This window comes from Phacochoerus africanus, chromosome 16 (assembly GCF_016906955.1).
Source record: "Phacochoerus africanus isolate WHEZ1 chromosome 16, ROS_Pafr_v1, whole genome shotgun sequence".
Lineage (NCBI taxonomy): Eukaryota > Metazoa > Chordata > Mammalia > Artiodactyla > Suidae > Phacochoerus > Phacochoerus africanus.
The window spans coordinates 18,693,735-18,719,165 of record NC_062559.1 but is presented as its reverse complement, the minus strand read 5'-3'; the positions used below and the strand labels follow the sequence as shown (position 1 = coordinate 18,719,165).

The window sequence follows — 25,431 nt, the reverse complement described above, 5'->3', positions numbered from 1 at the left end:
AAGAGGTCTCCTCCAAAGGGCCTTCCTCCCCTTGCTATAGTCTGTTACTGTTATTGTCAAAGTAAAGGGAGAGAGTTATCAGCTTACCATTCACCATAAAACATCAGATCTCCTGGTGACAAAATGCATTGTCTTGCCTCTGGTTTAGAAACACAAATAAATGCTGCTAAGCTTTGCAGTCAATCTGAAAAACTAAAATTCTGACTTTATTTACTGCTCCACTGCAGTTTTCTCCATCTCAGCTTCCTTTATATCAGCCCATTAGGCAAGGAGGAAAACAGCTCTCCGGGTGTAAGAATCTTAACAAATATTTTATTAGCTCATAATGACATATTCTTGGGATAGAAGTCCTCAAAACAATGTTGTCACTAAAGACACTAAAAAGGCTCAGGTCCTGGGTCCTCCGTCGAGTTTTATAAGGAGCCCTGGGTCCTCTGTCGTTTTGTAACCACACACTCTTCTAACAGGGTCACTGTAGCTCTCCCTGCCCACGTCCTCGCAGGCACAGGGGTTCCCCTCGGTCAGATGCCATTGGTGACGACACTCATGCCTTTGCCAAGCCAGAGGTTCCTTATGATTAAGCCAGAACGGAGAAACACTTAACATCAGGTGCTCAAGGGGGAACTCAGGCTTTATTTTTCAAAGCCACTCATTCCACTTCTCCGCAGGAAGGGCTGGAATATCTTCAGGATGAGCATAAAGACTCCCACTGCCGGAATATTCGGAATACCTTCCTGGACTTCTCAGACAGACTCTATAGGTAGAAAAGCTCATTATTAGAAAATACGTTCTTTTTCAGAGATAAAGGACGGGTAATAGCTTTAAGGTGTGGTCTAAATTTCTCCCCAAACGGTCTAAACATGTTTAGGAGTGAGCAAAGGCTAATTTTATATTGTGCTATACACAATAAACACCTAATGCCAGACGAAGAATCCAGACGCCCGAGTCTACTGTTAGACGACTGCCAACACACTCCGAGCCTCTAAACACGCTTCTGCCCCCTGCAAGCATCTGTACATGTCCTAATCTTTGTACAGGAGGATGACACTTCTGACCCACCAGCAGGGCAGCACCTATTTCACACTGATTTCTCATCTGTTTTGCTGAATTGGCTCCATTCATTATTTCTTGTGAACAAGGACTCATGTTTACACAATGCTGAGCTAATCTAAGGCACAGGAATGAAACCAAGTTAAACCACCTTAAAGAGTTGAAACTATGACCTTGGCTTTCTCAGCTTCATGTTTTAGCCAGCAGAGCTAATAATAGGAAGAATCTCACTGCCACTTGATCATGGCTATGAAGCGATCTGAGATTCTGAGAAACGGTGTTACAGGCAGACAAAACAATTCGCTGAAAGATAAAAGTTCTCTCCGAGTCACGGTGAAGAGCCCAGACACATCTCGCAAGATAAGCCATACGTTCCCTCCACTTTCACCGTTTTCTTAACTTCTTTGTGGCTGAATGTCTCAATAAAGTTCCCGGAGGGAAAAGGCTGAAGTCTTACTTGGACTGAGAACGATTTAGTTAAAACAGTGACAAAACTGAAAGAAATTTAAGCTGAGAAACCATATAAGCTCTATTCTAACCTCAAGATCCTTTACCACAGCACCTTGTCAGGCTTTGTATTCCCCACTCACAGCAGCTGTGGGGAATCTTAAAAGACAGGTTGCCAAAAAGGATCTTCGGAAGTTCCCATCATGGCTCAGTGGTTGACGTAACCCGACTAGTAACCACGAGGACACAGGTTTGATCCCCAGCCTTGCTCAGTGGGTTAAGGATCCGGGGTTGCCATGAGCTGTGGTGTAGGTCGCAGATGTGGCTTGGATCCGGCATTGCTGTGGCTATGGCATAGGCCGGCGGCTCCAGCTCCGATTCAACCCCTAGCCTCGGAACTTCTATATGCTGTGGGTGGGGCCCCAAAAGACAAAAAAAAAAAAAAAAAGAATCTTTAAAGTGCTGGCAGATTACGAGGCTAGCTTTCCTCACTACCAAAAAAAAAAAAAAATTTTTTTAAAGCCCTATGGGCTTTCTGGCCAGCATGATGGTGACATCAGGAGTCAATTAAAACCGTACTATTTCAGTTAGGAGCTAGCAAGAGAAAAGTCACGGGCAGAAACAGATCTAAACTCTCTAATTTGAAAGGTGGGCCAAACATTTGCCTTCAGATAGCTTTATGTATCTTCAAGTTTTTAAATTGGAAAAATGCATCTTTTGAAGGGGGGGCAAAAAACTTGAAAAACGTTCATCTGCACATTGACTAAAGGTATGACCATTCTTGGGCTCTTAGCATCTATAGCTCCCTCTAGTGGAATCCTGTGACCCTACACAAACATCTCATATCCTCATAAACATCTGCTGTCAAGTATTATTTCACGTTGTCCTTGGAGGGAACAGAGGTCAGAAACGATTATATTTATACCAGGCAGGTTACATGGAAAACTTGGGAATGAGCCAGCAAGGGAAAGAGAATGCAGTTTTCAAGAGTCCTTAGTGCCCACCCTCCCCTCACTGCCATTATTTCCACAGAGCAGACCCTTGGGTCGTTTTCTCAGCTGTCATGGGTACCCAGGTTTTCTCAGGGCACGCAGCAGCAGTCATCACTGCGATGGCTGGTTGAGGGTCCGAGCACAAGCCTAGGGCCACGGAACCCGGCAAAGTAACACCGTGAGGAATGAAATCTTAATGGTGGTGGCCAAGCACGTGCTCCAGACAACAAAGTTCACCGGCCAGGCGTCAAGTGCAAGTGAGAGCAACTCAGATGGAAAGAGCAGCTGTTCTGCCCACGAGGCTGGAGCAGCTGCCTATTCCTCTTTTTGTGCTCCTGTACCCCTTTTCTGCTTTGAGTCGTTTGAGTTAAGATGACAAAGAATTTATCAGAAATTGGTGGAATGCCATATGGGAAATGGCAGCAAGACTGAACCAGGCCCCTGCCTGTTCTTTTAGGATGAGTCTACCTCGACGAACGAACGAAAGCTGTGGGCAGATAGGGTGCTAATTATAGGACCAGCCTCTGCTCCTCACCCCATAAACAGCCAGTGCTGCACAGGATCAGCAACGGCTTATCTTACCATGGAGTCGGTTTCAGTGGGCTGGTTAGACTGTTTGTGGGCCAAGAGGGTGTTCAGCACTGCCCTCCAGCCCGGCTCTGCAGGGGTGCTGGCATCCACCTCAGCTCCACCATTCTCCCTGCTTTCTTTGCCAAGTGTGATGTTCACCCAAGGGCACCAGTCTCTGTGCTGAGAGGTGGGATCGAAGAAGCCTCGGGGAGATGCGTCCTGACGGGGGAAGAGAAACTGTGTTCATGACGGGCAGCTACGACGTCAACTCAGGGAGGCTCTGCTATTAGCTGTCAAATCTAGAATCTCAGAACCCCCACATTTCTCATTTTATGTTCTCCGTTAAATCGGCTTTAAATGTTATTTCCCTCTCAGTATTTTTAAATTCTTTCCCTCCCTTCGGGGTAAACCTATACTGTATCAGGTCTGTCCCCCTTCCTCACTGCCGTCCCATGGGCCCGACACATTTATCATATCCTCAGAATTCATCTCAGAGAAGCAAATGGCAAAGCTTTTCATTTTTTTCCTCTCTGGTCACTGTCCCTTTTTTTTTTTTTTTTGGCTGTGCCTGCAGCATTTGGAAGTTCCCAGGCCAGGGATCAAACCTGAGCCCCATCAGTGACAATACCAAATCCTAACCACTAGGCCGCCTGGGAACTCCCCCCAACTGTCCCATCCATAAACTTATTCCCATTGCCTCCTCAGAACCACAGGACTGGCTCATGCCCGCTTCTCCTGGCGTGCGACTGTGCTCAGGGACCTCTACACACGCAGGCGCACACACCGAGCTGCTGGAGGAGCAGAGGCGAGCTCGTTTGGCTCTCCTAAGAGGACTAGATGGCACTTCCAGGCCGGCAGTGTCTCCTGTGCCCATGCTTCGGGTCACTGGGCGGGTTCTGGTGGTGGGGCTAGCGGCCTCAGGCTCAGGACGGTCAACAGGACTAGAAGAGTCCCAGCTCCGAGTTCGGGTGACGATGGGACCTGGGCTCCTTTCAGCCTGAAGAAGGAGAAGGGAGGTGATGGAATTAATGAAATATTTCTAGAAGCATGTGAAAGTTAATTTTTTTTTTTTTTTTTGGCTGCTCCTGCAGCATATGGAAGTTCCTGGGCCAGGGATGGAACCCGTGCCAGAGCAGCGACCCAAGCTGCTACAGTGACAACACTGGATCCTTCACCTGCTCCACAAGAGAACCCCAAAAGATGATATTTTATAAACTATAAGAATTTAGTTTCTGGAGTTCCCGTCGTGGCGCAGTGGTTAACGAATCTGACTGGGAACCATGAGGTTGAGGGTTTGATTCCTGGCCTTGCTCAGTGAGTTAAGGATCCGGCGTTGCTGTGGCTATGGTGTAGGCAGGCAGCTGTAGCTCCGATTAGGCCCCTAGCCTGGGAACCTCCATATGCCATGGGTGTGGCCCTAAAAAGACAAAAAGACAAAAAAAAAAAAAGAAAAGAATACTAGATTTCTACACAAAATAATGAATTTGGCATCTCCACTGCAATTGGTGAATAAAACCACTCTGTAGTATTCTGATCCATGTAATTAGAAGTGAAGATTATCCTAAATTAACTAACCTAAGTTCGTTCCCACCAATAACACTTCTGGCAAGAGTGCCATTTGTAAAAAGCCCACCCTGCACAAGCCAGCCACATCTATACCTGCTCTGAGCCTGGGGAAAACGTGGCATCCTGGCTCCGAGTCATCATCCTCCGGGGAGACTCAGGCACCAGAGGGAAGTGCTCGGGCCGACCCTCGGAGCCGGGGACAGGGGAGCTGGTCAGCCCGAAGGAGGCATCCAGGTCAGCCAGGGATTCCATCTGCTGGAAGCCCCAGAGCCCCACCTTCCTCATGCACTGTGAACATGTTATCAGGGAGAGCTGCACGGGCTCCAGAGCAGAACTGGGCAGAAACAGAAAAGAAAGGGCGTTTTTGCAGAGGGTCACATTTCCGAGGGCCTAAGCACAATGGTCGGCGAGTGTGCGTAACCTCAGCGAGCAGATCTCTGTAACGGCCGGTGGACGGGGAACCACCTCCGCCAGGGCCCCTGTCCTCTGATCTCAGGACCCGACTTCATCACCTCTCACATATTTCCTCTGGAAAGACCCAGGCCTCATAGTGTGTGCTCTATGGCCAGACTATTTTAAAGGTGTGTTTTCGAAATTTCTCCTGTCCCTTTTAAAAGTTTTTTCCTTGTAAATGAAAAATACTCCTTAAGCTACCACAGAAAGCATATTTAGAGTAAATCCAAATCGGTCTGACAGTCTTCTGTCTCAGAGGACTCTGTGCCAAAGTGAGCAGCTGGAATGGAAACACCGGCTAGGGGCCAAGAAGAGTCCAGCTGGTGTTTCCTTGGGTAGTTTTTATCAATTAAACTGATTTTTCCTTTTTAAAACTAATATGGAGCTTCACCACTTATAGGAACACAAATTCCCAGCTGGGAAGTGATAGTCCAGGTGTGTTCAAGAATTCCTGAGTTGTGGGAGTTCCTGTCGTGGCTCAGTGGTTAGTGAACCTGACTAGCATCCATGAGGACACAGGTTCAATCCCTGGCCTTGCTCAGTGGGTTAAAGATCCATCATTGCCATGAGCTGTGGTGTAAGCTGCAGGTGCAGCTTGGATCTTGAGTTGCTGTGGATGTGGTGCAGACAGGTAGCTACAGCTTTGATTCGACCCCCAGCCTGGGAACCTCCATATGCCACGAGTGCAGCCCTTAAAAAAAAAGGACCAAAAAGACCAAAAAAAAAAAAAAAAAAAGAATTCCTGAGTTCTAATTCTCATTGTTACTAATTCTTATTGTCCCCCCTCCACCCCCTTAGCTTTTCTTTTTACTGTTTTTCTCACAGGAAACACCATGTGATCGCCACATACTATGAGTGACTGACATATATGGGGAAAGAATGTCGTCGCAGTTCATGTTCCCAGGCAAGCTCACTAACCTACACGCCCAGCCACACACGGAAAGAATACAAGCAGTGACGTGGACTTGGATGTCAGAGCCTAATTTGATTGCAGTTTTTCTCTCATCAGTTCGATGATCAAGTTCATCTTCAAGCAGGTGCAGGAGAAGAGTGATCTTGTCTTCTGTCAAGCACTACAAAGGAACCAAGATGAAAGACTTAAAAGTTTCAACCACCACAAAAAGAAGGGACAGATAATGATGTACCCAGATGGTACAAAGCAAAAATCATGAAAAAAACCGACAAACATGAAGGCAATTCTCTCTATACAGATAATGATGTACCCAGATGGTACAAAGCAAAAATCATGAAAAAAACCGACAAACATGAAGGCAATTCTCTCTATTGGAGAAGACTGACTTCTAGCACAGGCTGAGTGTTCACACACAAGCTTGGTGAACTGCCCTGGGTCGGCTGATTGAGAAATGGAGCAGTTTTCCTGGAACTACCACATCTTCACACTAACTTTAAAACCTGTAAACTTCAAACCCAAATAATGACAACGGACTACTGTTTATTTCTTGGTCTGATAATGAATTTACTTTTTATTTATTCTTTTGTGGTCTTTTTAGGGCTACACCTGCAGCATATGGAGGTTCCCAGGCTAGGGGTCGAATCGGAGCTACAGCTGCCAGCCTACACCACAGCCATAGCCACGCCAGATCCGAGCTGCATCTATGACCTACACCACAGCTCACGGCAAGGCCAGATCCTTAACCCACTGAGTGAGGCCAGGCATAGAACCCGCATCCTCATGGATACTAGTCTGCTACCACTGAGCCACGAGGACGAGAACTCCTGAATTTACTTTTGACACAACAAAAGAGCTTATTACAGTCTTTATTTCTGTTCTAAGAATAATAAAGAACTATGACAGGGTGAAAAAAATTTGCTTTGGCTCAGGGACAGGGGGACATTTATAACAGGAATCAGAGGTTAACAGTTTGGTGCTAAAGTCTATAGTAGCCTCTCATCTTGAAAAAGGCATCCTCTTATTAAAATAAATGCATCATTCTGGTGAAAACTGAAGGCTAGTGCATGCTAGACAGGACAACTCACCATAGTTTTTAAGTCCTCTGGCCTCAGGGAAGGAAGCTGGAGGTCCAAGTGACAAAGGCTTTGAAAACGATCTAAGAATTCACTAACAAGAACACCAGGCTCATCCAAAGGCAACATCCCAAATCGATCTGCACAAAAAGTAAACTGGGAGATTACGTGGGTGCAAATCGTAAAAATTAAAAGCATGTATAGAACAACAGAAATGCAAAATTGATAAGATGATGATATTGAGAGATTCCTAATTTTTTTGATAGGGCTGTGATGATACTTTTGTGATTACATTTAAAAAGCAGTCTCAGGAACAGTTTCTCAGGAGCAGTCAGGTCTAAGCTGAATTTTTTTTTTCTGGTCTTTTTTTTGCCATTTCTTAGGCCGCTCCCATGGCATATGGAGGTTCCCAGGCTAGGGGTCTAATCGGAGCTGTAGCTGCCAGCCTACACCAAAGCCACAGCAACGCGGGATCCGAGCCATGTCTGCAACCTACACCACAGCTCACAGCAACGCTGGATCCTTAACCCACTGAGCAAGGCCAGGGATCGAACCCGCAACCTCATGGTTCCTAGTCGGATTCGTTAACCGCGAAAGGAACTCCTAAGCTGAATCTGAAAGATTAACAACAGTGTGTAAAAGTAAAGCCCTAAATGGAGTTCCCTGGCAGCTGGGGGGGTGGGGGGAGAAATAAATCCCTCTGATGGCACATCTGGGGAATTCTAAATAGTTTCACAGGGTTAGAACACAGTATTCCTGCGGGGAGACTTGGCAAAGATAAGGTTAAAATACAGAGACAGGAGTTCCTGTCACGGCGCAGTGGTTAATGAACCCGACTAGGAACCATGAGGTTGCGGGTTCAATCCCTGGCCTCACTCAGTGGGTTAAGGATCTGGCCTTGCCGTGAGCTGTGGTGTAGGTTGCAGACACAGCTTGGATCTGGCATTGCTGTGGCTGTGGTGTAGACCGATGGCTACAGCTCCAATTAGACCCCTGGCCTGGGAACTTCCATATGCCGCAGGAGCAGCCCTAATAAAGGCAGAAAGACAAAAAAAAAAAAAAAAAAGTTAAAAATAAGGAGTTCCAATACCAGCATTTTTAGCAACATGGCTGAACCTAGAAATTATCACGCTAAGTGAAGTCAGCCATACAATGAGACACCAACATCAAATGCTTTCACTGACATGTGGAACCTAAAAAAGGACAGACTGAACTTCTTTGCAGAATAGATGCTGACTCACAGACATTGAAAAACTTATGGTCTCCAGAGGAGACAGTTTGGGGCGTGGGGGAATGTGCTTTAGTTGTGGGATGGAAATCCTGTGAAATTGGATTGTTATGATCATTATACAACTACAGATGTAATAAATTCATTTGAGTAATAAAAAAAAAAAAGAAGTGGGAAAAAATAAATAAATAAATCAGGAGTTCCCATCGTGGTGCAGTGGAAACGAATCCAACTAGAAACAATGAGGTTACGGGTTCAATCCCTGGCCTCACTCAATGGGTTAAGGATCTGGCATTGCCATGAGTTGTGGTGTAGGTCGAAGATTCGGCTCAGATCTGGCACTGCTATGGCTCTGGCATAGGTCAGCGGCTACAGCTCCAATTGGACCCCTAGCCTGGGAACCTCCATATGCTGCAGGTGCTGCCCTAAAAGCATAAAAGACAAAAAAAAAGTTAAAAATAAAAGAGATACTTTCTATATTCAAGGGCTATAAAATACTCTTTAAGAGTTTATCAAATTATTTACAGTTGTTGCAGGTAATCAAATGTGTCAAAATACACATCATTGGAAGTTTCCTGGTAGCTCAGTGGCTTAATGATTTGACCTTGTCACTGCTGTGGCGTGGGTTTGATCCCTGGCCTGGGAACTTCTACATGCCAGAGGCATGGCTGAGAAAAACAAACAAAAAAAAACCACCTGTCATTGATTTTTTTTTAAAAGATTCAATTGTTTTACTAGAAAAGTCAGGTTATAAAAAACTAAAATTAATGAGAAAGTTGTGGACTTTAAGAAATCAAGTTAGGACTGGAGTTCCCATTGTGGCTTAGTGGTTAACGAATCTGACTAGGAACCTTAAGGTTGTGGGTTTGATCCCTGGCCTTGCTCAGTGGGTTAAGGATCCAATGTTGCCATGAGCTGTGGTGTAGATCGAAGACAGGGCTTGGATCTGGCGTTGCTGTGGTTCTGGCATAGGCTGGCAGCAACAGCTCTGATTAGACCCCTAACCTGGGAACCTCTGTATGCAACAGGAGTGGCCCTAGAAAAAAAAGACAAAAAGACAAAAAAAAAAAAAAGAAAGAAAGAAAGAAAGAAATCAAGTTAGGATTAACAATAAAAAGAAAACATGTTCTGATGACCAGTGGCTCTAGTTTAATAAAACTTGGGAGAAGAAACCAAATTCCAACACCTTTCTGATCATCTTCTAATGCAGGGTTTGGTCTGACTGTTACAACCCTAAGAAAGCACCAGAGAATACCTATGACAGTAAAAGAGTGAACAGAGAAGAAATTAAGCCCATCAGGAAAAACATCTTTTTTTTTTCTTTTTTCTTCTTTTTAGGGCTGTACCTATAGTATATGGAAGTTCCCAGGCCAGGCGTCGAATCGGAGCTGCAGCTGCTGGCCTACATCACAGCCACAGCTCCATATCCAAGCCCCGTCAGTGACCTACACTATAGCTTGCAGCAATGCTGGATCCTTAACCCACTGAGTGATACCAGGGATCAAACCTGCATCCTCGTGGATACTAGTCAGGTTCTTAACCTGCTGAGTCACAATGGGAACTCCAGGAAAATGTCTTAAGTTTTAATTGTATATTTTACAATTAATGCATATGTATATTTTGCCTACTTTAAAGCATTTGATATGCTCAAAAGAATCAGTCCTTAAAAATTAGCAACTGTAGTTTAAAATGTGTACAGGGATTTAATTTAGTTTGTAATTATTGGTAAATGTTAGAAAAAAACTATCTTCACAATTTCACTAGGTATGTTTAATAAATTCAAGCATTAAGTATTTATACTTGTGGGTGTTCCTTTCTCCACACAAGTCTCTTGAATGTTAAAAAATCAAATCGAGGGATGATATAATTTGGTCATATTTGAAATCTATCTAGGAGGTAGAATGGACAGGACCAGCTGGTGGTGACAGGGAAGGCATCAAAGGTTCTGGCTAAGACAACTGGACGGGGAGGTCAGTACCATGAACCAAGATGGAGACAACATAAGACGTGAACAGGAGTTCCCACTGCAGCACAACTGGATCGCCAGCACCTCTGCAGCCCTGGGACACAGGTTCGATCCCTGGACAGGCACAGTGGGGTTAAGGGTCCAGCACGGCCACAGCAGCAGTGTAGATCACAACTGCAGCATAGGTCACAACTGCAGTGTAGGTCAAGCTGCAACTCAGATCTGATCCCTGGCCCAGGAACTTCATGTGCAGCAGAGCAGCCAAAAAAGGAAAAAAGTGAATAAAGTTTAAAGTGTTAGATGAAGAAAGTACTAGAAGTAATTAGAAGTACTTAAGTATTAGATTAAATATTTAAGTATTATGAGAAATCAGTTTTGTATAACACAGTTTGAGTTCCAGGCACCTGGAAGATACTAAGTGGAAATGTTTCGAAAGTAGTTGAAAATATAAGTTCAAAAGAGAGGTCTCAAGAGAAGTCAGAAACCTGTAAGTCGGTGTTAGCTGAAATTATGAATGGGATCAAGAAAATATACTGTACAACATGTGAAATATAGCCAATGTTTTACAGTTACTGTAAATGGAAAGTAACCTTTAAAAACTGCATAAAAATTTTAAATGCAAAAAAAGTAAAATGTATAGTAGCAAGAGTTGGGAACCACCGACAGAGGCCTGGGCAGACAAAGAATCTATCTCTGCCCTCAGTGCACCAGACAGAAATAGAGTCAAATCCTCTCAGGACTGAGTTATGTTATACTCTACGGCAAGACAGCCAGGCCACCAGCAGGAAAGCCTTGTGATGCAGCCATTTTCACTTTAAAAATAATTTCTTAATAATTCCTTTTCTATCACCTCTTCATTTATCAGTTTATGGCACTCTATGGTCACTTTCAATCTAATCTTTCCTCTCAGTAGTCATTCCTGGAATATTCCTGGGCATCAGTGACCCTGGAATTAGCCTGAGCTGCCCTACTGAAATAAAAAACATACCTGTATGGCACTGATTTCTGGTCAAGCATGAAATACATGGGTTAATAGTGCTGCTTTGTAACCATGAGTTCTGAGAGTTTTGCACATGGTCTTGGTGAGCCCCCAGAGGGCTCTGCTATTGAGGTTGGTTATTCAGCAAAAATATGCCTTCAGGACCAGCAAATTATAAACAAATCCCACTTCAGACTACACGTTGGAATCCCTTGTTCTGAAGTGTCTTGTAAATACATGAGTGGTTCCTGATTCAAGAGTGAGTGTGTGCTGCCACATTCCTTACACAGTAAGGAAAGAAGGGCCTTTCCAGACCCGCTGCCATGCGGTTGTGATGATACCCTTCCTTCAATATTACTGACAAATACCGTGTAATAAACTGTGGATTTGTAGTCACTCTCGTGTGGGGTCCCATAGGTCTCCTTTATGTTATTTATTTTGTGGCTGCACCTGTGGCACATAGAGGTTCTGGGGCCAGGGATCCAAGCCACTGCAGTGACAATGTGGGATCCTTAACCCACTGCACACAAGAGAACTCCCCTGTGAGTCTTGTCATCATTAGTGCCATTACTGTGCCAGGAAGCCTGGGTAGAACATGGGGTGGTTTACTCTGGTGGGAAAAGCAGAGTATGAAATCAGATACAACCATGGTTATGGCTCCTCACTAGTTGGTTTTAAGATTTCTGATTCTCATTTTCCCCACTTAAAAAAACTGGATTGATGATATCTACCTCTTGGGGCCCCTGCAATATTAAACAGGATAATATATGCATTGGTGTGTCAAATGCACTTAATAAAATAATAACATAATAAGTGAAGGAATGTTAGTCCTTCTTGAAAAGTGCAAGTAGAAAGGAAGGAAAAGAAACTTCAAAGACTAGATTTTCACAAAGAAATGCAGGAGTTCCTGTCATGGCTCAGCAGTAACGACTAGTATACATCAGGACACGGGTTCAACCCCTGATCTTGCTCAGTGGGTTAAGGATCCGGCATTGCCATGGTCACAGACATAGCTGGGATCCTGTGTGGCTGTGGCTATAGTGTAGGCTGGTAGCTGTAGCTTTGATCTGACCCCTAGCCTGGCAACTTCCAGTGCAGCCCTAAAAAAAAAAAAAAAAAAAAAAAGGGAGAGAGAGAGAAATTTGATGACCAAGAAGAAATGGGAAATGGAAATCTTGGAACTAAGTACCTGGAGAGGGGCTGTCTGGCCAGAAACAGAACTTCTCGTGGGCAGTACACAAGGCTTTCTTCAGCTCAGCACATCGTTCCTTATCTGAAAACCACATAAGTAGCAATACCTTAAAAAACACTGGACAGATTCAAAAGTCAAGGGCCAAGAGTCTTTTAGAGTACAGGTAGAACTAAAAATAAAAATAACTAAGAGAGGAGTTCCCGTCGTGGCACAGTGGTTAACGAATCCGACTAGGAACCATGAGGTTGCAGGTTCGATTCCTAGCCTTGCTCAGTGGGTTAAGGATCCGACGTGGCTGTAAGCTGTGGTGTGGGTCACAGACACGGCTCGGATCCCGCGTTGCTATGGCTCTGGCGTAGGCCAGTGGCTACAGCTCCGATTAGACCCCTAGCCTGGGAACCTCCATATGGGGAGGGAGCGTCCCTGGAAAAGGCAAAAAGGTGAAAAGGCAAAACAAAACAAAACAAAAAAACAACAAAAAAACTAATAGAATTTTTAAAGATATGAAATTAGCAACTCTATCATCTTGATATTTTTCACAAAACAAGTTCTAAATCAAGATTCTGAGATCAATTACAAAGGAGATAACATGTATCTTATGAGGCAGGGCATTTCCAAGTGTAAGCCTTCATAAAAGTCCTGTCTCTTAACCTAAGCATAAACTTTGGAACCATAAAATAAACATACTGGCTGTTAGTTTCCCAGACAACATAAAAGCAGGTTCACTCTAAAGTGGCTGAGCTTTTAAAAAAAGGGCAATGACTGAAGCTAATGATTAAGGTGAAGACAATCACAAATTCAATGTTATAAATAAGAAGTTCACATTCAAACACAAGTCACTGGTCTTTTCGGAAAACTAGTATAGATATCTTTTGAATATGGAGAAAAATGTAATTTGTACTTTATACTTACATCTGTCAAAATCAAAAGCTGGTTGTAAAGTGGCACAGAGAAAAGCTTGACAGCTGGAGCACTTCAGCATATCACATTCAACTGTGACCCAGCCGTATTTCGCACAGACCAGTGGAGAGAGCTCGGGGGGCTTACCTGCCCATTTCAAAGAGTATTCGTGTTAAGAAAAACAACACTGCAAGTGCATTAAAATGAACAAGTCCTAAATCAAAACTTTAAATCACTCTTCATGAATATAGGAATAAGCACATTAAATTAAGACGGAGAGCAGGGAGTTCCTGTTGTGGCTCAGCGGATTACAAACCCAATTAGTACCCATGAGGATGCAGATTCAATTCCTGGCCCCGCTCAGTGGGTTAAGGATCTGGTATTGCTGTGAGCTGTGGTGCAGGTCGAAGACATGGCTTGGATCCTGCGTTGTTGTCGCTGTGGTGTAGGCTGGAAGCTGGAGCTCCAATTTGACTCCAGCCCAGGAACTTCCATATGCCGCAGATGAGGCCCTAAAAAGAAAAAAAAGGCAATAAGAAGCCCTGTGTATTTTATATATTTAAAATTTTGGGGGGGAACCATGAGGTTGCGGGTTCAATCCCTGGCCTTGCTCAGTTGGGTTAAGGATCTGGCATTGCTGTGAGCTGTGGTGTAGGTCGCAGGTGCGGCTCAGACCCCACATTGCTATGGCTCTGGTGTAGGCTGGAGGCTACAGCTCCAATTCGACCCCTAGACTGGGAACCTCCATGTGCCACGGGTATGGCCCTAAAAGGCCAAAAAAAAAAAAAAAAAAAGTTTATTTTTTTTTGGCTGCGCCTTCAGCATGCAAAAATTCCTGGACCAGGAATTGAACCATGCCACAGCAATGACAATGCCAGATCCTTAACCCGCTAAGCCACCAGGGAACTCCTAAAATGCCTATTTTTAGGACTGAGTATAGAAGCCATTCACCTCTGCTTGATGTGAAATACTAGGGATCTGAAAACACCAGTAAAAGCACTGGGATAGGCTTGTGCAATAAGAGATGGTGAAGGTCAAACAAGCAGAAATATTTTATCCTTCATCTATGCTCTCCTATCTCCTATTTTACTGACTTTATCCTTCAGAAGGTAAAATTACCTTCTGAAGAATAGTCAGTAAAATTAATAATATTATTCCTCCCTGCCCCACATGGGTTACATACTTGTTTGTGTATGTGTGAACACATGTGCATAGATGGTATATGTTTTATTTTTTAATTTCTACTTTTTTTTTAGGGCTGTACCCGCAGCATATGGAAGTTCCCAGGCTAGAGGTCGAATCAGAGCTACAGCTGCCAGCCTACACCAGAGCCTAAGCAACACAGGATCCAAGCCACATCTGAGACCTACACCACAGTTCATGGCAACGCTGGGTCCCTGACCCACTGAGCAAGGCCAGGGATCAAACCTGCATCCTCATGGATACTAGTTGGATTCACTTCTGCTGAGCCACAATGGGAACACCAGTATATGTGTTTTAAATAGGCTAAGAACATTAAGAGTGGCTATAAGATTATGTGCCTGAGAAAATGTCCTGGAACATTTATTGATCTTTAATATTCAATACTCAGCTTTTTCTATTTTATCTATAGAATTCCTGTTTTATAGAGCACAGGAAAAAGAAAAGATAAACCATGAAAGATGCAGGAAAGTTCTATATTTTTAAACAAGATATGGGAATCTGAAAATATTCCATTAAGAGCAAAGGGAGGACAGAAGACTAAAAACAGAACCTAAGTATAAATGTTAAAGGAGCTGGGATTGTGTAGAGTAAAAGTAACAGAATTAATTAACTAGCTTAAGTTAAATAACTATCACATCCAAAGTGGAGATCAATTTATTTCCAATGGGAACAAAAAAGAACAAAAGGAAATGATTTAAATTTTTTCTTTAAAAAAAAAAAAAAATGGGAGTTCCCATTGTGACTCAGTGGTTAACGAATCCGACTAGGAACCATGAGGTTGCAGGTTCGATCCCCAGCCTTGCTCAGTGGGTTAAGGATCCGGCGCTGCTGTGAGTGGTGGTGTGTCTGGTGTAGATTGCAGACGCGGCTTGGATCTGGCGTTGCTGTGGCTCTGGCGTAGGGTGGTGGCTATGGTTCCGATTGGACCTCTAGCCTGGGAACCTCCATATGTCGTGGGAACGGCCCAAGAAATGGCAAAAAAAATATATATATATATATTTTTTTCTTTTTTAGTCTTTTGTTTTTTTAGGGCCGCATCTGTGCAGCATATGGAGGTTCCCAGGCTAGGAGTCGAAGTGGAGCTGCTGCTGCCGCCCTACCAGAGCCATGCAACGCCAGAGCCATGCAATGCCAGATCTGAGCTGCGCCTGTGACTTACACCACAGCTCACAGCAATGCCAGATCCTTAACCCACTGATCAAGGCCAGGGATGGAACCCACAACCTCATGGTTTCCACTGCACCATGACGGGAACTCCAATTTTAAATGTATCAATATCAGGAATTAATCCAAGGAAAAGCAGTAGAAGAAGCTTAAAATACCTTCCCCCTCTGAGTAATTCAGTTCTACAGCCATTAGGTGGTAAGGCAGAGGCTGAGCCAGGCAGTTGGGGGGTGACAATTCAGCACAGGGTGTCAAAACTCAAGTTGGGGGGAAAAGAAAAGCTCAAGTTGGGTAAAGAGGGAATCCACGTGGGGGGGCCACCTTGGGGTGCTGGAGCCAAGTGGGGTGTAAAGAGCATATACATGGGGCTCCCACTCACCAAATCAGGGACAAGTGAAATCTCAAAATATGTAATGATAATAATGGGTTATAAACCACGGAATAAAGGGAAACACCATGAGCCCATGTGACCACAAATAAATAACAAAGTTTGATGAGGAATATGATATATACATAGTTTCAAAGCACATCCCACAAAACAGTTTAATTACAAGGGAGGAAAGAATTACTTTACTGACAGATATTCCCTTAATCAACTAATCAAAATCATCCCTGGTAAAGGAATAGATCAAAATCCTATGCCACGTGACAGGATGCAATGAGAACAGAGCACTGCTTCTGTGATACCCTGCATAACCCGAGTCTAATCACCAAGAAACACTGGACAAATGCAAACTGAGATATGCTCTACAAAACAAGCAGCCTATAATTTTCAAAAGTATTAAGGTTATGAAATTCAAGGGAAAACGGAGGATTCGAAAATGGATTCTTTTGCGATAAAGAACCTTAATAGGACAACTGATGAAATAATTATGGTCTGAGGGTTAGAAGGCAGTAATTTATTATGGGAATTACCCAATTTTGATGGTTTCACTGTGTTTATGTAAGAGAAAGTCCTTGTTTGTGGGAAATATTGGGGTAATGGGGTATTACTTCGGCAACTTACTTTTAAGTACTTCAAAAGAAGTTCTTTATAACCTGTGCAACCTTTCGGTAAGTCTGTACTTGCTTTAAATTAAAAAACAACAACACTCTAGGAGTTCCCGTCGTGGCGCAGTGGTTAACAAATCCGACTAGGAACCATGAGGTTGCGGGTTCGATCCCTGCCCTTGCTCAGTGGGTTGACGATCCGGCATTGCTGTGAGCTGTGGTGTAGGTTGCAGACGCGGTTCGGATCACGCGTAGCTGTGGCTCTGGCGTAGGCCAATGGCTACAGCTCCGATTAGACCCCTAGCCTGAGAATCTCCATATGCTGTGGGAACGGCCCAAGAAATAGCAAAAAAAGACAAAAAAAAAACAACCTCTAGCAAATAGAAGATGGCAAAAGTGATGTGATGTCAATCGAGGGTAGGTCACAAAAACAATCTAACTTCTATCTTGCTCTCTCTCACTTGCCCACCCTGACTGAAGCCCACTGCCATGTTGTGAACTGTCCCCGTGGCGTGGCGAGGGCCATGGAACAAGCAACATAAGGAGATTTCCAGCCAAAAGCCAGTATAGAACTAAAACCCTCAATCCAATTGCCATTAGGAAATTAATCCTGCCAAAAACCACATGAGTGAGCTTTCAAAGTGGATCCTTTCCTAGCCTAGCCCTGAGGTGACTGCAGCCTGACAGAGACCCTGAACCAGAGGACTCAGCCATTCTGTGCCTAGATTCCTCAGCTACAGAAACTGTGAAGTAATAGGTGTTTGGGATTTTAAGCTGCCAAATGTTAGGGTAATTTCTTATGCAACCATGGAGCCAGAGGAAAATCTTAAAAGAGGAAGAAAGTGTAGTATTATCTCAGAAAACATTAGGTTTGCATGCCAAGAGCCTTACACTATAATCCTGGCTCTTGCTAGCAAGTTGATCCTGGGTAAGTCACATAACCCACCTGAAACCATTTCCTCTTCTATAACATGAGAATAATAATACTTATTTCATACATTTAAGATGAAGCTCGGTTGTGATAATATATGTGAAAACATACTACATATGAATGTCAGTTATTATTCCTTCTCTCAGGTTCTTAGTTTTTTCTTCTGTAAAAAAGAAAAGGTTTGATTTCAAATGTCCCTTTGAGGGATATCATTTTATTTTATTTATTTATTTTTTGGCTTTTTTAGGGCCACACCTGTGGCATATGGAAGTTCCCAGGCTAGGGGTCAAATTGGAACTACAGCTGCTGGCCTACACCACAGCCACAGCAATACCAGATCCAAGCCACATCTGTGACCTACACCACAGCTCATGGCAGTGTTGGATCCTTAACCCACTGAGTGAGGCCAGGGATCAAACCTGCAACCTCATGGTTCCTAGTCAGATTCTTTAACCACTGTGCCACAACAGGAACTCCAAGGGATGACATTTTAGAACACTACTTTTCCTTAAAAATTCCTTACCAAGTTTAATTCTAAAAATGAAAACATCAGAATATGTTATTATTCCTGAAAGAATAATTCCAGGAGCAGGCAGAAAGTGCAACTCACGTGAACCAAAAAAGGATATAGAAAATGTTTCCACTCTGCTAAAGAAGGCTTCTTTGCTTGTAGATTCCAATGGAGGTTCTTCTGCTTGGGGTGATCCATTAACTGGCTGGAATGTGGCAGATGTGTCCTTTCTAAAACAAAGTGGAAGAACTACTGGTAATCCTTTCAAGGCATCACTATGCCTAACTATTTTGTATCTAGCTTCTCTGCACATCATATCATCAGTCACAGCACATTGGATTTTAGACTTTCTAAATACTGTTAATCCTGTAATTTCTCTGCTTAGCATTTTCAATAGTTTCACAATACTTACAGGTAGAATGCAAATTCTTCACCATGCTCCACTAATCATATACTGATTAGCAAACTATTCTACCTCATTCACTGTTCTCCAACAGCATTTTGCATAACTTTCATAAACACAAAATAAGACCCGAGTCTTCTATGCATAATACAATTTGAACCACCTTAGAAATGTAACTTAAGTAACAGCAGAAAACAACAGTTTTGATATTTCCACCTGGATTGATCCTTGATACCCACCCCTCCCCAAAAATAATTTGAAAATTTAAATCAAAGTAAAGAGTTCTAGGTTATTTCATGAAAAAATTCAAGGAGGAAAAGCCCAGCAAGACAATTCTTTTATTTTCAGTGAAAGGTATTTCAACAGTGCCTGGGAAGGGTAGAGAGAGGAATTGCTAAAGACAAAAATAATTTTGATAAAAGTAGGATTACACCAACTATTATAACTAGAAAAAAAGTAATTTATTTATTTATTTATTTATTTTTGTTTATTGTCTTTTTGCCATTTCTTGGGCCGCTTCCACGGCAGGGGTCCAATCGGAACTGCAGCCGCCGGCCTACACCAGAGCCACAGCAACACAGGATCCGAGCCGCGTCTGCAATCTACACCACAGCTCACGGCAATACCAGATCCTTAACCCACTGAGCAAGGCCAGGGATCAAAGCCGAAACCTCATGGTTCTTAGTTGGATTTGTTAACCACTGAGCCACGACGGGAACTCCTAGAAAGAAAGTAATTTATACTAAGAATCTTTCTGGGAGTCAGAGAGAGCCTGAGAGATGTGTGGTTCTTGGAAAAAAACTCAGAGGATCCATAAACTTGGATGGAAAAAAAAATGACATTTTAGTAATCTCTAACTGAAATGTAGCATTTCCTTCCATTATGAAGGAAGGTAGTTTTATTTTACTTTATTTTATTATTATTATTATTTTTTTTTGTCTTTTTGCCATTTCTTGGGCTGCTCCCAAGGCATATGGAGGTTCCCAGGCTAGGGGTCTAATCGGAGCTGTAGCCAACAGCCTGCGCCAGGGCCACAGCAACACAGGATCAGAGCCGAGTCTGCAACCTACACCACAGCTCTCGGCAACGCCGGATCCTTAACCCACTGAGCAAGGGCAGGGACCGAACCCGCAACCTCATTGTTCCTAGTTGGATTCGTTAATCACTGAGCCATGACGGGAACTCCTGAATGAAGGTAATTTTAAAAAGCCATAGTAGGAGTTCCCGCTGTGGCACATTGGAAATGAATCTGACTGGTATCCATGAGGATTCGGGTTGGATCTCTGGCCTCACTCAGTGGGTTAAGGATCCAGTGTTGCTATGAGCTGTGGTGTGCGTCACAGACGTGGCTAGGATCTGGTCTTGCTGTGGCTGTGGTGTAGGCCTGCAGCTGCAGCTCCAATTGGACCCCAAGCCTGGGAACCTCTATTTGCCGCGGATGTGGCCCTAAAATGACAAAAATAAAGTAAATCAGCAGAACCTGTAAATTTGTTACCAATGGAAATCATAGATATTTTGTCACCACATTATGTTCGTTGCACATGTTTTGAAATACTGTTTATGCTCATCACTATTTCAAAATTACGGTAGACAAAAGACCTATTACTAGATATTACTTAACTCTTGAATAATGAGGCATTTACTGCATCTTTTTTTCCTCTTTTACTATCTTGATAACTGTATTCCAACGTAATTGGTTTCTTCATAATCCTAAATAATTTACTTTATGCATTTAAAAATTAAAAATAAAATCCTGAGAAGGGATTCATAAACTATACCAGGCTGCCAAAGGTGTCTGAGGCTTAAAACAGGTTAAGAAGCCCAACTGAAAGAAATCGGGTTCGCATATTCAGTTAGCGGTCCTCTCCCCCCACCCCCCACTTGTCTTAGAGCAAAACCGCGCCCCAGGTGCAGAATCCAGTACTTCCCAAGTAGAAGATTAAAGCTAACTAAGCAAAGCAACCCCAGGGTCTTTAAGATACCAGGGCGAAGCCATCCCCACCGCCCGAGTTACAGACCTAGGGTATTCCCCTCCCTGCCCAAGGTCCCCCAAACCCTCTCCAATCTGCCGTTGAGAGACCCAGGGTGGACTCGCGGACTCACGCTTCGGCGCTTCCCTCTTCTGGGGCAATCCCCTCATCTATCAGCTGCCGAACTTTTTGGGGAGTCCCTTCTGGGGAGCGAACAATTGCACTCCAATTTTTTTCGACCCCCACGGCAAACGCTGGCCCCTCACTGGGCGCCGCCATCTTGGTCCGTTGCCGAGTTGTTTCCCGCGGGTGTGAAGGCTCAGGAACTTCCGTTCTGGGTGGTTAAGATCCTCCCTTCCAGGCTGCCGCCCACGCGTTTGCCCAAGGGACTTGCCTTGTCTGATCGCGGGGCGCAGCCTTACTTGGCCATTTTAGACCGGAGATAAACCCTTATTTTAAAATGAGGTTAGCCATCACAGGAGGACTGTGATGAAACACCAAGATTAGTCGTTTCTTTTATGCAGGAGCATATTTGGGTTGATAAGAGTTTTTGGGTTGTTTTAAGTTTTTGTTTTGTTTACTTTTTCAGGGCCCCACTTGCGGCAAATGGAGGTGCCCAGTCTGGTCTCCGATTGGAGCTGCAGCTGCTGGCCTACACCCCCAGCCACAGCAACGCCACATCTTAGCCGCATCTTCAACCTATACCACAGTTCACGGCAAAGCTGGATCATTAACCCACTGAGGGAGGTCAGGGATCAAACCTGTGTCCTCGATAAGGGGTTTTAGAGCACTGTCTCTCTGAGTCCAGCAGGGGTGATGGGCCCAATTTAGTCTTAATTAACTCAAGGCCCTCTTAAGTTTATCTTTTTGCATATGAGGAAATGGCAACTGTAACTTTAGTAAATAATTTAGAATCCTTCTTAGAAACTGCGTTGTGGATGGGCTCAGAAGTCTCTGGCATTTGATGTTATTGAACACTCCCTCCCCACTTTGTCCAAAAAATATTTATTGAGGGTGTCCTACTGATGATGCCCTCGGCCCTGGCAATGACAGCAGTGAAAAAAGAAAATGTAGTTCTTAGTGGAGTTGGAAAAAGTTTTCCTCAAGTTTTGAGGTTGTAAGTGCACTGAATAAGTACCAAGGATATAAAAGAAGGACCTAATTCAGTCTGCAGATTCTCCTGAGTGTATCAGTGCTGAAGTTAAAATAGATGAGACTGTGGGAAAGAGATCTGCCCAGACTCTTCCAACATCCAGACAATATAATCAGATAATCAACAGGAGAAGAAGACTGATGTGACTGAGCAATAGGCAAAGATGAAAGTGGGACCACCCCCGACCCTTCCAGCTCACTCTCTGTGTGCTTCCAACTCCAGTAATATTCCCACCCGCAGGACCTTCAACCTGTTCATCTCAGCCTTTCCATTGTTCTCTCATAATTCCACTGTGCTCCATATTTCTTCTGTCCTTAGCCAGCTTCAGTTCATTGCCAATCATCATCATTCCTTTGCAAACTTTGAATATGGACTGAGAATTATTTAGTATTAAAGACATATTAGTTTTGTTATATGTGTTATTGGCATTGTGATTATGTTTTTGTTTTAATTTTTTGCCCGAGCCTTCAGCACATGAAAGCTCCTGGGCCAGGGGTGGAACCCAGGCCATAGCAGCAACTGAAGCCAGTACAGGATCCTTAACCTGTTGCTGATCCCTAACAAGAGAGCTCTGTGGTTTCAGTTTGGAAAAGTGCTTACTTATAAGTAAGGACTTATAAGAGATACATTTTGATGTATAGGTGAACTACTATGATGTCTGGGATTTGCTTTAAAATTCTGAAGAAAAAGAAAATGTGAGGAGGAAATAGATGAAAAAAGATCGCAAAGTGTTTTCAATTATTGGGGTTAAATTATAGACTCATAGGGGTTTATTACAGTCTTCTTTCTACTATTATGTTTGACAATCTCATAATAAAAAACAAAGTAAATAAGCTAAAAATAACACATTCTCTTAAATGTACCCTCAATTTTTTTTCTTTCTTTCTTGCTTTTTTTTTAGGGCAACACCTAAGGCATATAGAAGTTCCCAGACTAAGGGTTGAATCGGAGCTGCAGTTGCCAGCCTACACCACAGCCACAACAATGCAGGATCTGAGCTTGGTCTGAGACCTACACCACAGCTCATGGCAAGACCGGATCCTTAACCCACTGAGCGAGGCCAGGGATCAAACCCACATCTTCATGGATACTAGTTGGGTTCCTTTCCGCTGAGCCACAAGGGGAACTCCTTTGAACCTTCCTTCCTTTGTAGAACTCACATGGCAAAACCTCAATCACAATTGAGTTTACTGTTCCACCACGCTGCTCCTACACCCTGTCATGTGAATATGGTTAAAGAAAAATGAGGGACGTGTTGATTTGTCTCTCTGTGGTTGGCCTCAGGTGGGTCCTTAATTCTGCCCAGTAATCATATTACATTTCCCTAGGCTACGTTCTCTCCTATGTGCATAGATGATTATTACATATCTCTCTCCTCAAATCTTCCAGGCCTTTTCAAACCCATCCTCTCTGTCGATGCCCTTGTTTCCTGTTGCACTTAAAAAATCAAAACAATTAGAAGAAAACTTCCACAAATTTCCACCACCACATCTCCCACCAGCATATAGAGTACTGAAAACTTTTTAAGTTCCCACGTTCCCATGGTAATAGCCAGAAATCAGAGCCAGTTTTAAGTCCAATCGATTGATAACTCACCCCAGCAAACAGGCTTTTGCGAGCCCAAAGACAACCCATTGATTCTGGAAATCAGCCAGTCACAGACTCACTTCAATACACATGCCTCTGAGGGCCAACCAATCAACAATAGTCTCACCCAAGTTATGCTTCTACAGAGAAGGTCAACACACTCAGACCTCTGAAAGTTCAATCCCTAAACTCCCCTCTTTCTCCAAAGCCGATATAAGACCGCTAGTGTGCTCTGCTCTAAACCTGTGCCTGATAAGCATGACTCTCACTGCCTTTAGCAAGCAATAAATTCAGCTTTGTCTTTTCATTTCACGTATTGAGTTTTACTTTCTGATAGTACTTTACCTTTCTTCCTGTTGCTCTAGGTCAGTGGTTCTCAAATGGGTGCAGTTTTGCCTCCAAAGGGACATTTGGCGATTTCTGGAAATGTTCTTTCAAGTTACAAATGGGGTGATGGTAGAGGCAGGTGCAGCTGCTAAACCTCTGAGAATGCACAGGACAGCCTCTCACAGCAAAGAATTCTCTCACGTAAAATGTCACAAGTGAGTAGATTGAGAAACCCTGCTGGAGTCTGTGCTCCTATACAAGGCCATCCTTATACCCTTAACCTAATCCCCTCTTGCCGACTCAAAGATGTTTTTGTCCTCTACTGAACGTTCCTGTCAGCATCAAGATATTATTTCTTCCGTCTTAAAACCAAGACAAGGAGTTTCCATGTGACTTGGCAGGATCTGGTGTTGTCAGTGCAGTGGGGCTCAGGTTGCTGCTGTGGTGTGAATTTAGTCCCTGGCCCAGGAACTTCTATGTGCTGTAGGCATGGCCAAAAACAACAACAACAAATCCCAAAAAACAAACAAAAACCCCCACCTTCTCTGATTGCAGTTCGTTATCCAGATACAACTCGACCGTTATACTCTTCTTTACAGCAAAAAATTGAAATTCTCCTTGAAAAAATTACCTATCCTGGAGTTCCCGTTGTGGCTCCATGGAAACAAATCTGGACTAGCATTCATGAGAATGCAGGTTCGATCCCTGGCCTTGCTCAGTGGGTTAAGGATCTGGCATTGACGTGAGCTCTGGTGTAGGTCACAGATGTGGCTCGGATCTGGCATTGCTGCGGCTGTGGTGTAGGCCGGCAGCAACAGCTCCGATGAGACCCCTAGCCTGGGAACCTCCATATGCTGCAAGTGCGGCCCTAAAAAGATTTAAAAAAAAAAAAAAAAGGAATAGAAAAGAAAAAATTACCTATCCTCACTGATTTCAGTACCTTCCATTCTCCCCTCATTCTGTTTGCTTCGGCTTCGATAGCCTCCTTATTAGTCCTGGAACATGACAGATGTAGCCCTGCCTTGAGACATTTGCACTGCCTATTCTCCCTGCCTGGAAGGCTCTTGAGACACCTGAGTGGTTCTCTCCCTCACCTTCTCCAATTCTCTGTGACTTCTTTTTTTTTCCTTTTTTTGTCTTTTCTAGGGCCGCCCCCAATGGCATATGGAGGTTCCCCGGCTAGGGGTCGAATCAGAGCTGTGGCCGCCAGCCTACACCACAGCCACAGCAACACCAGATCCAAGCCCAGTCTGTGACCTATACCACAGCTCATGGCAACGCCAGATCCTTCACCCACTGAGCGAGGCCAGGGATCGAACCCACAAACTCATGGTTCCTAGTCGGATTCGTTAACCAGTGCGCCATGATGGGAACTCCTCTCTGTGACTTCTTTTTTTTCTTTTTAGGGCCGCACCCACCTGGAAGTTTCCAGGTTAGGAGTCCAATCAGAGCTACAGCTGCCGGCCTACACCACAGCCGCAGCAACGCCAGATCCAAGCCACATCTGCAACCTACACCACAGCTCATGGCAATACCGGATCCTTAACCCACTGAGTGAGGCCAGGGATCAAACTTGCAATCTCATGCTTCTTAGTTGGATTCGTTTCTGCTGGGCCATGGTGGGAACTCCTCTGTGACTACTTTATTCAAATGTCACCTTCCTCACCCACCCGCATCACTCTATAGAAACTTGCAACTCCTCCCTACCCCACACGGACACCTGGTATTCCTTTTCCACTTACCCTGCCCCCTTCTTCTCTATCGTGTTTATCTTTTCATAGCATGTGTAGTTTTCTTATTATGTTCATTTCTGTCTCTCCCTGTCCCCACTAGAGTATAATCTTTATAATTTTCTCCAGAGTA

At 43.9% G+C, this 25,431-nt stretch overlaps 1 protein-coding gene across 1 annotated transcript; it reads right to left on the bottom strand.

Annotated features, from left to right (window-relative positions):
- Positions 1–292: 292 nt before the first annotated feature.
- Positions 293–20,943, bottom strand: ZC3HC1 (zinc finger C3HC-type containing 1). Its single transcript, XM_047763514.1, has 10 exons — positions 20,635–20,943; positions 18,247–18,358; positions 13,342–13,492; positions 12,427–12,510; positions 7,077–7,204; positions 5,997–6,151; positions 4,719–4,959; positions 3,844–4,056; positions 3,072–3,278; positions 293–754 (listed from the first exon to the last, which is right to left on the bottom strand). The coding sequence occupies exons 1-10, from the start codon at positions 20,778–20,780 to the stop codon at positions 686–688; spliced, it is 1,506 nt and encodes a 501-aa protein (XP_047619470.1). The 5' UTR covers positions 20,781–20,943; the 3' UTR covers positions 293–685.
- Between the last annotated feature and the right edge of the window lie 4,488 nt (positions 20,944–25,431).